Source organism: Prionailurus bengalensis, chromosome C2, assembly GCF_016509475.1.
Source record: "Prionailurus bengalensis isolate Pbe53 chromosome C2, Fcat_Pben_1.1_paternal_pri, whole genome shotgun sequence".
NCBI classification, from domain to species: domain Eukaryota; kingdom Metazoa; phylum Chordata; class Mammalia; order Carnivora; family Felidae; genus Prionailurus; species Prionailurus bengalensis.
The window spans coordinates 46677061-46692940 of NC_057350.1; the positions used below are offsets into that span (position 1 = coordinate 46677061).

General features: G+C 40.0%; 1 protein-coding gene across 3 annotated transcripts; it reads right to left on the minus strand.

The window, feature by feature from the left end:
* Window positions 1-2515: 2515 nt before the first annotated feature.
* CLDND1 (claudin domain containing 1) lies at window positions 2516-10493 on the minus strand. Of its 3 annotated transcripts, none has more exons than XM_043593933.1 (6): window positions 10370-10450; window positions 8906-8956; window positions 8375-8684; window positions 6194-6301; window positions 4124-4261; window positions 2516-3968 (listed from the first exon to the last, which is right to left on the minus strand). In XM_043593933.1, the coding sequence occupies exons 3-6, from the start codon at window positions 8664-8666 to the stop codon at window positions 3748-3750; spliced, it is 759 nt and encodes a 252-aa protein (XP_043449868.1). In that variant the 5' UTR covers window positions 8667-8684; window positions 8906-8956; window positions 10370-10450; the 3' UTR covers window positions 2516-3747. The 3 variants fall into 3 exon arrangements, with proteins under 3 accessions (XP_043449868.1, XP_043449870.1, XP_043449869.1); XM_043593935.1 differs by having other exon boundaries at window positions 8906-8949; window positions 10370-10445; XM_043593934.1 differs by lacking the exon at window positions 8906-8956 and having other exon boundaries at window positions 10370-10493.
* Between the last annotated feature and the right edge of the window lie 5387 nt (window positions 10494-15880).

Consider the following 15880-nt stretch of genomic DNA (forward strand, 5'->3'; position numbering starts at 1 on the left):
GTCTAGGCTGCTCATGAACATACCAACTACAACACAAGCTGCATAGAGAGAAACAAGAACAGAAGGCTGGAAGACAGGGAGGGCCGGAAAGGCTGCAGGAGAGCTGAGGTCAAGTTCACACCCTGAGACACTGAGTCAGAAGATAAAAGGTGATGCATTACTCAACAAGCCAAGTATTTTTAAAAGGTGAAGACAAAACAGAAAGAGAATTCTTTCCCTCCATATTTCATATTTTTAAAACTCTGCAAACGTACAAAGTAATATGAATTAGATCTCACTTTATGTAAATTTGCTGAGTGTGTGTAAATCTTAATATGTCAAATAGCATATTAACTTTGCTCATAGAATTTTTAGCACGGAAGATCATTTAAATGAGTCGTGTGGCAATTTCCTCTATAGAGCAAATAACCCACTCTTTTTGCAATTTAAAATTCTCTTATGATGAATCTGCAGGACACTGGCATGTATCATAATTTGATTCAAGGAAAAATGTATGTCGTTATAATTGTATGTTGGAACACCTAATGAGCAACAGAAAAATAATTACACACAGATGTGTTTCCTTGTTTTATTCCTCTCTTTTCAAAGCATGAATCATGATTCCCTTATGAGTAGAGGGCTGAAAGGAGGACAGGACCCCACCCAGCTCTGCCAGCACAGAGCTCCGTCAAGCTTGTGAAATTACAACTTGCATCTTCAGGGCTGCACCCATTCAGTAGCCAGGAAATCTCGGGGAGTGTTGTAACCGGCGAAATCAGGTTAATTCAACAGATGGTTTTCATTTCTGGTGAAAGTTTACAAAATGCCCTCACACTATCTTACAGTCAAATGAAGATAACTGGATCTATATTATAAGTTTTAATAGTGCTAGTCTGCAATTTGCTCTTGTCTCTGGAATGGGAAAACTAAATTGATCTATCCTATGGCCATCTCATTCTTCTCACCGGTGTGACTAAATCAGTTCACCTTTAAGTGACTTTTCAACTCTGTCCTCTCCCCCCAAAACACACACACACACACACACACACACACACACACGCAAACACTTTGAGCAGGTAAACCGTAACACATTACTATTATATTAATGACATAGACAGTAGGCACAGTGTTAACTGAACAAATAAATTCTTCCAGGATTATTCTGCCCTTTTTATTGTGTCAACTTTTACAGCTATACCTTAAAAATTTTTGAACTGCATCTTTTGCCAAAAAAAGGATATAAAAGATATTTATTCACATCATTTAATGAGATTAGTGAGGAACTATAAAATTAAGATTTGAAAACACATTTCTTAGGGGCACCTGAGTGGTTCAGCCGGTCAAGCAACCAACTTCTGCACAGGTCATGATCTCAGTTTGTGGGTTTTGAGCCCTGTGTTGGGCTCTGCGCTGACAGCTCAGAGCCTGGAGCCTGCTTCAGATCCTGTGTCTCCCTCTCTCTCTGCCCCTCCCCCGCTCACATTTTGTCTCTCTCACAAAGACATTTAAAAAAATTTTTTTAATGCGTTTCTTAAATTACCGTGAAACTCATGTTCTGAAAAACCTGAAAATTAAGTTTTTACTTTGGGGGTTGCTTTCAAAGATTAGGTGAAAAGAGATTAATAAAACTTTACTTGCCACTGATTTTATGTCATTAGTTTTAATAAAAAATGGGTCAAATATCAGCAATTTCATATGGCTCTACCTGGTTAGAACAAGAGACAGGTGAAAAACTAATTTTCACCTCAAATGATACAACCACGGCCCTCTATGTTCCAAAGAAAAAAGTCTTTGCAAGAGAGGATGACCTCAGATATTCTGAAATGTGCTTAAAATATCAACTACAACACATATTCAACCCCAGAGCTTCTGGTGCTGGCTTCCATACTCAAGGAGGCTACCAGTGAGCCTATAACTCACAAGTCCGATTCTGACGGAGTTTTCACAGTGCATGTGAAAGATTGGTGGTGGACTGACAATCACAGACAACTTTGGAGGGACAAGTGGCAGGGACACTGTCTAAAATGAGTAACTTCCCAATAAAAAATGTCATGTTGGTCAATAACTTTAAAATCCCATACCTAAGTGCTTTGTGTATATTTACTTAGCTTTTCTGCCTGCTACAGAAGGTGCTGAAAGGCAGTGAACTTCAAGAGTTAGGAAGAGGTAGAAAACTGATAGCCAGTAATTGCACAGGTAATAACTGTTGGCAGAGTAATACTGGCTTTAAGTCAGAAAGTGAAGTATTTTACAATAGAACACAAACATCCACAGCCATTAAATAATTTAAGAAAACTCTAGCCACATTAAATAGGATACATAAAGGTCACAAAACTACTTTGAAAACATGTTTTAAAACTCTGAAGAGTGTCTTATTTTCTAATGGGCGTAAGGGGTTCCCATATTTTTTGGAAGATAAAACAGAGACCCTAGCAACAACGCATTTTCCAGAGAAACACAGAGATCCTCATTCAGAATCCTGCACTTCTTTATCCTAAAATATTGAGATTTACATCAACTGAGACACTATACAATATTGAGTTTCTTCTCATTTTTTATTTTTTAAAAAAGACAGATTTAGGATATTGTAAGAAATTACTAAGTTACATTTTTTAAAATCTGTCAAGTGCTACAGTAATGGAATAAGTAAATAAGATTTTTTTTAAAGTTCAATGTTTATATATAGACATATTTATAAAAAAATGACTGAATTAGAAGATGTTAAATAATGTTGATACACACCAGGAAGGGATTTAGGCAAGGAAAGGCACATCATTTCACCACAAGAAATAAAGACCATAGTTGGAAGTTAATGACTAGCCAAAGCTTTAGGTCTTGTGGTAGTTTTCCTAGCTCTGGAGGGTCATTACGGTGGAACCTTCTTTATGGTACTGAGCTGGAATACATAGACAGCAGTTGGAGAATTTTACTCTATGACCCCAAAGTACTGTTAGAAAGAAAGCACTCTTAAGCCTGATGTGTGAAGAGGCAAGGAGGAAAAATCCAAAATGGTTTGGTGGTACTGAAAATCCTATTGACATACTAAGGAGAGTTAAAAAAAAAAAAAAAAAAAATACAAAAAAAGGTAAAGTAAAATAAGGTTAATCCTCTTGTCTGGCTGAATTGGAATTCCTGCAGTTACGAAGTTAAAGTTTCAAGTAAACACTGTATTTTTCACTTCCTTTCTTGTAGACAAACACAGTATAGATAAACAGCTGCCATACTTCACCTTGAATAAAGCTATATGCCAATATTTGGGGAAAAGGCTCTTAGCTAATCTCCTTATTTTATATAGCTTAAGTCTGAAAATAGCACTAATACTTCTGGCTGACTGGCTATCTACAACAGCACAGTGACCATTAAGTTTTGACAATGAAAGGTTTCCCAGAGACAGTAAAGGGTTTCTAGTTGAACAGCTAGCTATTTACTGAAAAGTCTAACCGACATCAGTAGGACTTGCTTTGGGTCAATCTCCCACTATCAATTTTCTTTCAGAAATTTGTGCCAACCGTCTACCCACTTCTTGCTCTCTGGACTCTGAACCCACATTGGTTTGTTTAAAAGATGGAATCATTCAGAATAATCCATATACATTTTAGTGGTATTAAGAAACAATTGTCTGTGTGAATAAATAAAATAGATTTTCAGGATAAAATGGTAGATCCACTCAAAAAAATTAAATTAAAAACAACGGGAGGGGAGACAAGAGAAAATATTAATACTAAAAACATAATAAAAATGGCAATTGCAAAGCAGGCAACTTCCCACTCATGCCACACGATAGGCCTTCATTAAGGTGTACTCTTTCCGATTAGTGTGAGCAGCCCAGATGAAGAGGGCAGAAGCCATGAACTGTAGGGGAGCTGAGACACACGCCAGGCAGAAGGACCATCCAAATTCACCAGACACGTTCTCAGGTAGTTCTAGTTTCTGGTGGAGTAGTTCAATCCCAGCAACATAACAACTCACTGAGCCCAGTGTGCACAGCCCTTGGAGGAGAACAAAACATAACTGGTAAGAGTACAGTGAGAGCTTCTCGGGCAACACAACAGGACGATACTGCATGAATGTTTAAGAGTTACGACTCTTTGGTCTCTATGGACACAGGAAGAGAAGAAAAGCGAAGTATCCTGACAAGACCCACCTGCAAGGAGATGCAGAATGCCTGTGGCAATGGTGGGATACAAACTCCGGCAGATGCAAGCACAAAGTCCAATTACGGCTCCAAAGCACATCAAACCCAGACTAACAAAAGGTAAGAGGAACTGGCAACGCCAAAGATCTGATTTTGAAAAAGAGAAAAAAAAGAAATGTTACCATGATTTCAGATGGTGTTCTCACAATGTCATTTTCTGTCATATACTAAATAGATCTTTTCTCAACAAGTGAGAAAGGAGTACTTTTAATACTGGATGTTTCTTTTCTAAAGCACTTTGTTCAACAGGGTGCTACCTTTGTCCTGATAAAAGTGAAAGGACACTAACAGTTAACAATCACTGAGGGCTTACTATGCATCCGGCACTATTCTTTGCACGCGTTGCATGTTAATCCTCCAACATCCCTATGAAGAGGTACTATTATTATCTCCATTTTATGAATGAGGAAGCTAAGGCAAGAGGTATAACTAACTTGTACAAGGTAAAACAGTAAGCGGGAGAGCCAGCATTTGAAGCAAAACCTTCTGGCTCTACATACAAATGAATCTAAGTCCTTATAGGATCTCAAGGCGGGAATAACAAGTAAATGAATGGTGATTATAAAAGACCTGTTGAAAGAATATACATGAAACACAAAGCAGAGGATCTCTGCACTCAGTAAATGGCAGTTTTGATTATCATAAATTCCCTCAACAACAGCGGTGGGAAGACAGCTGATGATATTCCAAAGCACCCCCTTACACTCTTACATTACTTTAATTATTAGTAATGTATTAATATCAACTCTAAGCCAAATTCTACCCTATAGTGCTAGTTTTACTTTCTGGAACTACATAAAAGTCTTTTCTCCAACTTCCCTTCAAACTCTGTTAGAAATATACTTTTTCCTATATATTTGCAATACAAATGTGCAGGTTTAAATGTGCAGGTTGAGGAGCGCCTGGGTGGCTCAGTCGGTTGAGCATCGACTTCAGCTTAGGTCATGATCTCAAGGTTCGTGAGTTCGAGCCCTGTGTGGGGCTCTGCGCGGACAAGCTCAGTCTAAAGCCTACTTCGGATTCTGTGTCTCCCTCTCTCTCTGCCCTTCCCTGCTTGTGCTCGGTCTCTCTTGCTCTTGAAATTAAAATTAAAAAAAAGTTTTTTCAATGTGCAGGTTGACTTATATGCAGATTTTTAACAGAACATACTGCAAATGTATTTTCTCTTCCTTATCATTTTCTTAATAACATTTTTTTCCTCTAATTTATGTTAAGAATACACTATATAATACATATAACATACAAAATACGTGTCAGGCGACTATTTTATGTTATTGGTAAGGCTTCTGATCAACAGTAGACTGTTAGTAATGTATTGGGGAGTCAAAAGTTATATGTGGATTTTCAACCCCGTGGAGGGGTTCGTGCTCTTAACCCCTATGCTGTTCGAGGGTCAACTGTACTTGCCATTTCATGGTCTCTCATAACATGGTCATTCTTTTGGACAAGCTCCAGTAAGCCTCTACAGCCGGAAAACCAGGTGCAAATCTGAAGACAGTATTTCTTATGCAGTCTGACCATCAAGGAATGAACGCTCCTAATAAATACTTTCATTTGTTTTTGATATCTATACTTTTGTTATTACCACCTAAGGCTACATTAACGTTTTTGGTAGCCCTAATCCTTAGTTGACTCTTAGAGCTTACAGTCAACTTTTTTTTACATATCCCTATCTGAACTCAGGTAGCTGAAATGTTTAACTCAAATACAAAAATTTATTATTTATTCCTATTAAATTTACTCTTCAAAAGGGCCCACTAATAACATCTTTTGGGGAGGTATGGATTCTGTCACCTAATGTATTAGCTGCTTCTCTGAACTTTATATTTGCAATTGGTTAGGTACGTACCTAACCTTAAAATATGTTTTCAACAGAAGAGAGTTCATCGGGATACCGTTAGAGATCTTATTTCAAGTTGACATGACATACTGATTCATCTTGTTCCCAAAACAGAAATCAACAAATGGCAAAATTATTTCTTTTTTTCCCAACTGTCCGGCTGAAATCAATGTACTCACAGGTCCGAAGCAGATCAATTCCACTATTGTGGTTTCCAGGATCAACAAATTTCTCCATGAACTGCTCATTTAGCGTGAAACTCATGCATTTTGTGACATCAAATGACTCTGGAACATGAATTAACAACGATTGCTTATTGCTTTAATTATAAACATTTAACAAAAATCCCTTTCAGTGATTATTCTCTAAAATAAAAAGTGATATAGAAAGATGTTCCCAGAGGACAGCAACCTCTTTGGCCTTGAATGACACACAAGATTCACTGATGCCCAATGGATGCCAGTGGTTCTCAGCAGTGGGCTTAAGACATTGGTACAAGGAAGGGGAAAAAAAAGTAGGAGCAGTAAAATGAATGCGAATAGATATGCAAGAAGACTAGGAAGGAGAAGACAAATAAATAGGAACTTTCATCTTCTCCCTGAAACCTACTCCCCCAGCTGTCTTCCCCCATCTCAGGTAATGACAATTCCATTCTTCTAGTTCCTCAGACCAGAAACTATAGTCATTGTTGCCCACATGCATCCCACCAGTTAATCCTTGAGGGTCCACCTTCAAAACATATCTAGAACCCAGCCACTTCTCAGTGCTACTACTGTCGTCTAAGCCACAATCATCTCTCACCTGAATCAGTGCAAAAGTCTCCTGGCTTCCACCTTTGCCTACTACCTGTTTTGAAAACATGCGTCTAGGTGACCAGATCACCTGTCCTCTGCTCAAAGCTCTGCAATGCTCCTTCACATGTGGAGTAAAAACCGAGGCCCTCATCACGCCTAGAAAATCTTGCAAGGTTTGCCCCACTCTCACCCCGAGTACCTTTCTGACAACTCTCCCCTCCTTACCCTCCATTCCAGCCCAGTGGCTTTCTTGCTGGTCCTTGACTAACTCAGGCATGCTCCCTTTGCAGTAGCTTTTCCTTCCAACCCACGATTCCCCCTACCTCTGCAACTTTCCATACAGCCAACTCCTTCACCTACCTCAAGTCTTTACTCAAGTAATGTCTTCTTGTTGAAGCCTATCCTGCCTATGCTATTGAAGATTATAACTTATGCACACCAACATCCCCTTCCCTACATATTCCAAATCCCCTGTATTTTCCTGCATTTTTTCATAGCATGTGTCACCTAACATACTATATAAATAACTACTGTTCATGCTATTACACTTATTTATTGAGTTTATTGCATGCATCCCTTACAAGAATGTTAGCTCCCTCGGACTAAAATTATTTTTTTTCTCTGATGTTCTACATGGAATATGGAGGCATGTAATAAATATTTGCTGAATGAATGATAAACAATTGGTAAGATTCAACCATCAAGTGCTCCTATGCCCTCATAAGTAGAACTGAACCCTTTACAATTAACTTTAACCACCACCCCCCCCTTCCAACTACTTTCTTTTTCCCATTATATAATCACAACTATTGTCCTTCTGATATATGGTAACTCCAGCCTGTTGTGCTGTGATTTAAATACAGTGCTTCCCACAAAGTGGTCAACAGAAGTAGTCATAAGTAGAAACAAATTGTAAAGTTGTTCCTTAGAAACAGTTCTAAAGTTTCCATTTCAATAATTGGAAATTAAACATTTTTAATGGTAAGAATGCTTGCAAAATAAATGAGACAATTTCTTAGGTTTTTATTTCCGTAATGCATATTTTTAACCTACAAACTCTATCAAGTTGTTGTAAAACAGACTCAATATACACAGATTTAAACGTAGAGTTGGATCAAATTATATTCTCTCAGATTCACAGGGCAAATGATAATAACTACTAAAACACAGCTAACACTTAAAAGACTATCAATTCGTATTTGTTGATTTGATTCTGGATACTAATTCTTTCACCAATTACCAAATATTTAAAGTCTTCCAATGTACTTTCCCAATTATTTCCTCATGACATGTGTGAGACTAATAAAAATAATTTTACTGATAAGTACAGAGATTTAAACTGGCTTTCCCAAGATAAGGACAGTTACTTATCCAACCAATTGTAACGAGTATCACGGTACTTCATGGAAGATGGGCAGAGAAGGTGGTAGAGAGAGAAGAGACACATGGATTTATTTCTTTGGAGAGAGAAAGAACCCACAAACCTCTTTTTACATAACTGGGTCATCACCATCACTTTATTATTGAGTAGAATAAAGGAGACAGAAGTTAAAATAAGAGAAATACCTGTCCTTTCTGGTGGGCTATACCAATATGTGTTTGGAGGAATAGTGATACACCGTCTCCACAATCCCACTGTGCCATTAAACCGGAAAAGCGCATCATTATAAGTCTTTTCATCTGCCTCATCACTCTCGAAGTCGGTCCAGATGCTTTTGGCCAAATCACTGGAATTTTCTTGAACTGGACTTCGATATTCATACCAGAAGTCTGTGCCAATCGAGGCTGCCATGTAGATGGTGGAAATGAGGCTAAGCACACAAGCAATTACAAATGCTGTAGCAAAACGGTTATCCATTCTGGCATTCAGACTGCTCTGTTTAAAAGTCGGAGAAAGAAGAAATGTTAGACTTCACGGACATATAGAGGTTACTTTGAAAGGAATTATCTCAAAAACCACCCTTTATCCTAGTCCCCATCCCTTGGCCCTTAAAGTAATATATAATCATTAAAAAATAAATAAAGGCAAGCATGTTCTCAATTAAGTTCAAAATAAAACTCATTATTATGAAAAGTACTTATTGAATGCTCACATACCCAGGATGCTACGGAGACAGAGGTCTTGTTCTCTAGTCTATCACCTGCACACTAAAACAGACAACACTGAAATGGACATACACATTACAGATACAAACAATAGACATGCTCAGAGTCAGCAGTGTACCATACATAAACTCTTCATTACAGGCTGAATTTTTATGCAAGCTGCAGAGCATTAAGTTTTCTGGGGTTGAGCGCGAACAGAGCATTAGAAAAGGAAGCAGAGGAAGCTGGCTCCTCCCAGTTTCCTCTGAAGAGGAAAACCTTCTAAACCAAGGTTAAGAATCAGGAGCTATTTGGAAAACAGAGTTGAGATGTTCCTTAACCCACACAGAAAAGGTAGTTCTGGGTACACAGAATAGCAAAGAGAACAGTAACTATGATAATGCTAGATAGCAATCTGCTCTTAATCTATTAAAGCTAAGGAAAACTCCCTTACGCTGCCAAATTCTCCACTCCTGTCTACTCTCCCCATTCCTCACACTTTTTGACTCTTCTCATCTGCAAACTAAATGATTCCCCCTCAGCTAGAAAGAAAACTGAATTAGGCAGAACATGAATACTCCCAATGTAGCAGGATTCTCACACAGAAAGAGTTGGGACACTGAGGCTTTTCTTTCCAGGAAACAGCTTTATTCGGCGGGCTAAGACCCAAAAGGCTGAGCCCCCAGCGCAGGGCGGGGGGGGGGGGGGGGGGGGGGGGGGGCTTTTGTACAATTTTTGCTCTTTTGTCTCCCATATATGGTAACATACAGTCTGAATAAGCTACGTTACAGAGTCCTGGGGAATGTCACGCACCGGCACAGAGCCAGGTTGCCTTCCCTCCTCTTGAGGTTTTCACCACATTCCTTAGGGAGGGGCTCTACCACACCAAGGTGTGGACAGGACTCAACGGCAGTAGTAGTAAATGGCCGCAGTAAAATGACTCAAGGCGGATCAAGCTGAGTCAAATCCTGCCAAGTATACACCGTGACCGCACCAAACACCTTACAAAGGCGCACGAAAACAGGCTCGCAAACTGGGATTGCCGAGTTTGGAAGATAGCAAGTGTGACACAGGAGAGATGGGGCAATTACACTGATTAACAATAACTCCAGAAGTTGGTTTTGTATTCTTGTTCTTTCTAATTCTCTTTCATCCTGGTGCTCTCAAATGACCTTAAAAGGTCCCGGCACCGAGAGCGGCTGTTTACCCAGGCCGGACAACTGGCGCTATCACCTCGCAGAGCGCACTACCGAGCCGGGGGCCCCCGCAGTCCAGGGCCACCCCAGGCCAGGGGCCCCAGGTACGCGACCAGGCCCCTCCCCAGACCACTCGGCCGAGGGAAAACCCCCGCCGCAGCGCTGCGGCGGGGCACCCACCCGCCCGGGCCGCTCCCCGGGAGGGGCCCCTCTTCAAACTGCTGAAAACATCCAACGGCTACGCGACCCCTGCCCGGAGACGCCGACCCCGCTCACTCACCGCCCATCCTCCTGCTCCGCCAGCTTCACCCTCAAGCTCAGACCACAGCACCCTACTCTCCCCGCGCCTCCTCTGACGCACTTCCCTGCAGATCCCGCCCCCTCCATAACTCCCGCGCCTCCGCCTCCGCCTCCACCCGAGGCTGGGCTTAGGCCCGGGGCCGAGGGGGCTTGTGGGAGTTGTAGGAGGGACCGAAGGAAAGCGGCGGGAGGTGGCGGCGGTCCGCATTTCTGGCGCCGCGCGCGGTGCATTGTGGGGGGTGTAGTTCAACTCCGGGGGGACAGTAGGTGCGCAAAAGGGGGGTGGGGGGTGGCGGCGCGTCTGGGCTGATGGAATCTTGTATTTTATGAAGGAAGGGAGGAAGGTCCGCAAAGGCGACCTGTCTCTGATCACCGACAGTCATTGAGTGTGACTTATATAACAGGTTTTCCAGTTCTGGGCTCTCCCTGTGACATAGCCCTACCTCTAAATATGTCAATAGCAGTAAGATACTTCTGCGATATTAACCCATTTATGTCCTCTCCCACAATCTCACTCCCATTGAAGCAGATAGTCCTTCTGGATTTATTAAGTTTAGACTAAGAAAGATGTGACTTGACCGTATCCATCTAGAATGTAATGTTTGGGTTTCATATAATTTATGTTAATGGCTACTTTCTCTTTATGGCAAGCGATACAAATTTTCTATTTATTATAGTAGAGTTTCGTTTTAATGCTTTTTTAACGTTTATTTTATTTATTTTGAGAGAGAGCACAAGTGGGGGAGGACTAGAGAGAGGGAGAGAGAGAGAGAATCCCAAGCAGGCTCTGCGCTGTCAGCACGGAGCTGGATGCAGGGGCCCCAACTCACTAATGTGAACTCATGACCTGGGCGGAAATCAACAGATGTCTAGCGGAATGAACCACCCAGACGCCCCAGTACAGTTTCACTTTAAAATAAATTCCAGTTAATTAAAGAAAAATATTAAGTTATGATAATACTGAGGGTACCAGATATGTCAAAAACGTGAATTTAAAAAATTGTTATGTAATGTGAAAAAGACTCGATTTGAGGGAACATTGTCTTAAGCACATAAGGTCATGGACAGCCTCTGAAAGTACAGATGGCCATGTGTCACAGCAGTAACAGAATGACTCTTAAGTCTTCAAGTATTGCACAGAAGTTCATGGATAGAAAGCAGAGAAATCTTTGCAATAATGCATGTGGACCCAGGAACATGGCCCAAGACCAGTAAATGATGGATTTCTCAGCACATACTGACAGAGACAGCTTACTCAAGGACCAGAAAAGCTCTCAAACCCTACCCCATCCCCAAATGCCTTGGAATTTAGCTCAAAGTTGATACTAAATTTCTACCATCCTGATAGATTGAAGGCACAGTATCTGTTTTTCTGTCTGTGGTTCTGCTTCTTTCACCAGAGTTGGCTAACTGATATTCATATCTAGCACATAAATAAAATAAGGTAATAGCCAAATATAATATTAAAATATGACTGGATTTTCATGTAGAATGTCTGACTAAAGGAGAACTTTGTCAGAGGCACCAACTAGAGAAAGTGGTGGAGATGTACAGGCAAATTGTTAATATGCAACTTGACTCCTACCAGAAAGGAGGAGTCATGTACCAGAAAATATCCTTGTCCTTTGGCCTTCATCACAAGTCCCCTATCTTCAGAACTACCTCTCTGGTGAAGTCACATGGTAAATAAACCCAGGTAGAAGGGAAGTTTGAAAGACGAAGACACTACCTCAATTCATAGTCAAGGAAGCTGATCCCAGGGTGAATAACTGACTAATCAAGCTTGGATAATAGGGTGCACTAACTAGTTTTGTGACATTAGACAAGTTAGTTAACCTCTTAAGTTGCAGTTTTCTTTTCTCCAAAATATGAATGTTGATAAACTCCCTATCCCAAGTGACCATTGGCAAGATTAAATGAAAAAAAGAAATTCATGTAAAGTGCCCAGCACAGGGTCTGGGCATAGTAAACAATCATTAAATTATTAGTATTTGCAGGGGCGCCTGGGTGGCGCAGTCGGTTGAGCGTCCGACTTCAGCCAGGTCACGATCTCATGGTCCGTGAGCTCGAGCCCCGCGTCAGGCTCTGGGCTGATGGCTCGGAGCCTGGAGCCTGTTTCCGATTCTGTGTCTCCCTCTCTCTCTGCCCCTCCCCCGTTCATGCTCTGTCTCTCTCTGTCCCCCCCCCAAAAAAAATTATTAGTATTTGCAAATATTTGTTGAATATCTATAATTTATGGTTAGGGTCAATATAAACAGCAAATGCTCCCAATTCCCCTAGAAGCTGGAACTAAGCCATTTATAGAGGTAGGTGTCCTGCTTACTTCAGGAGGTTTATGAAACTCGGGGCTAACTGCAGATGACGAGGAAAGACTTGCCACGACCACATTTCAGGCATCCTTGCTGAGCTCGGCTCAGAGCATTCCCAGGCTGGGCTCATGGCATACATAAATCTTCGTGATTCAGGAGGTAGATGTTTCTGGGAAAGCCTGCAAAGGAGGAGGCTGCTTTCATTCATCAGGTCTGCAGAATGCCTAGAAAACACATCAGACACATTTACATTTCACTCAATTTAGGGGGCACCTGGATGTGTCTGCGTGTTTGAGGTTGTGACCATCCTACCCACTCAGCACAGGAGACTTGAACTGCCTGACCACACCAGTACCAACAAGCACATAACCATATTTCTCATTTATCTCCGCATCTTGGGTATTTTCTGTTTTGGGTGCTTGCTTATGGTGTGGGTAGGCAAAACAAATCCTTAATAAATTAATGGAGTTAATTCTCCATTCATTACTCTCCCATTCATTACTCTGCTCTTTGGGAAACAGTAGCTAGCCTGACATATTTTCACAAATAAGGGATGATTTAGTGAAACCTAGTACCAATTAGGAAATTTAGATTTAAAACTAAAGTTGAACTAGAACTCTGGCTTGATTTGCTAATGATGATTCTAGTTTCAGGACAAAGGTGTTATGGTTACACTATATTTTAAACAAACCAATAGTTGCAAATCTAGATATGCAAATATTATACCTTGTTTGTATCATCTGCTTAGGTAAAAACTCCTTGTGCAAGAATTCCCTTCAATACCAAATTTCCTAATATACTTAAATTTCATTTTTAATCACATTTAAAAAAAACAACTAAAAATTACCTGAAGAAAGATACATCCTCATTATGTTTTTCTCATATAATTTTGTCCTGCTTGTTTTCCTTATAAACGGTGTAAGGCAAAAAGAAGGAAAATAGATATATACACAAGCTGTGGTTTCTAATCAATAACCTTCCTCAGAAAAAAATGCATCAATCTTTGAATTTCCTTGTACCAATCCATTATACAATGGCAAAATTAATCAAGGATGAGGCAAATAGAAAAGTGCATCTAAAATGGTTCTTTCCTTCTAGCAATTCCTGTAAAATGCTACACAGAGTAGCAAACTATAGTTATTTAGATGTCCATGCTTCTGAAGGATAGTGAATGGACCAAATGTAGGTGAGAAGTTTAAAATGAAATTGTCCTCTATTTTAATGTCATCAGTGTGAGTCTTTAGTAAATGACCCTTTTTGAGTCCCAGTGTCCTCATTCACAAAATGGTTATGCTGGATGATCAGTAATATCACTTGAAGCTTTAAAATTTTATGATTCATAAAATTCCATTCTGCTGGAAGAAGAATAATGTAACTCCAAAATATAGTTGTCGTAGATCCACAATGTTCAAGTTTCATTGGGAGATTCCCATGTCCTACACCTCCAAGCTAGGCAATGTACAAGATAGAGATACAGGAAATGCAAATACAAAGGAAAAGGAGGAAGGCTCTATGCATTCTGATTAGAAAAGATACAGCAACACAGACCATTGCTGTTTCAACAATAAACAGTAATCATGGAAAACGGAAGCTAAGAAGTTTGTGAAACCTCCCTATTCATTGGAAATTATTCAAAGTTCAAGCATAATTCAGTCCGGATCTACAAACATTAATTGACCACCTATTGTATGCCAGACACTGTGCTGGGTACCAGGGACACTAATATAAGTAAACACAATTTTTGTTATGCACAACCTAAATCCAGATTAAATCAACTGTTATGAAGAAACCTAAAGTATATGTGCCTAAAATAATATCACTTTTGTTTATGTAAATATGGGGTACCAAGGGAAATAATCTAATAAGTGAAGGGGAGGAGGGCCCTGATAACAGCAAATGTATGCCATTTAATTTGGCATGATATATTACATTACAGTACATTACACTAAACTCTCCAAGTAACGGTCCAAATAAAAAAGCCACTGAGACTTAGAATATAAACTGATCTCTTAAACTGGACTGTTTAAATGGCTATACACTTTATGATATTCAAGTAAGAAATGAACAAGAGAGTGTTTCTAACAAATGAATATGCAATCACTGTAATAAGTTTAATGAAAAACAAAAACTTTGCTTCATAATCTTTGCCACTTATTCAGGAACAAATCAGTAGGGTGTATGAATAGAGATTTCTTTCTCCTGTGCTACTGGCTATATAATCTGATTAATCCCTACCTAATAGAGCAGCCAGAGTGATTGATAGGGAAAAAGCAGAAGCAGAATATGCCAAAATGCCAGTTAGGGTGGCTGTACTCACAAAATCATCAGCCCACCCGTGAAGCAAGTCTGCAAGTCACAGCTAGGGCTGTATGATAGATAATACTGTATTCAGCTGAGCAGACATCTCAGGGGACAACACCCGACTGTCTCCCCATCTTCAACATTTGATGCAATTCTGAACATATCTCAGGAATTGAGGTGCAGAATAGGGAGGGCCCAGAAGTCTAAATTAATTCCAAAAATTTTGTGATATCAGACTAGAAGGTTGCTAAGAAGTTCGAGTTTAGAGGTGATTTTTAAGCTGAAAAAAAAAGGTAGCCAAAATCATAACAAAGCATCACATGTAAAGTTGGTGAAGGTTTGTAAATTAAAACAGTGTTTCTAAACTTTAGTGTGTGTGAGAATCACCTTGGAGGCTTGTTAAATATAATAAGCGACCTTGTTAGGAGTCACCTGGAGTTGTCTCCAGATGATTCTGATTCAGTAGATCTGGGACAGGGTTCAGAAAGCTATGGTCTAGGAGGCACCCAGGTAACTCTAAATGGGTAATGTGGCCTGGCATCCAGAGGTTCAAAACATGACTTTGAGAGTCCAAAGAAGACTTAACTGGGTAACTCCTTTATGTTAGAGATGATGAAGAGGTAATGGATGGCCTCTCCCTTCAAGTTGCTCATGATCAGCTCAGGAAGTCAGACACCAAAACAACTAATCATGTGAAATGAAGTAATGGGAATTTAATAAGCAGTATTGTAAAATATCTTAGAGAACACAAAGGTGGAAGTAATTATCCCTGCTAAGGATGGAAAGCATAATATCTAAAGTTGAATATAAACTGTATTTATATAGTTATAAAATAAAGGAGAGTTGAGCATTTTTTTTCTGGGAAAACAGTTCTTAAAAGG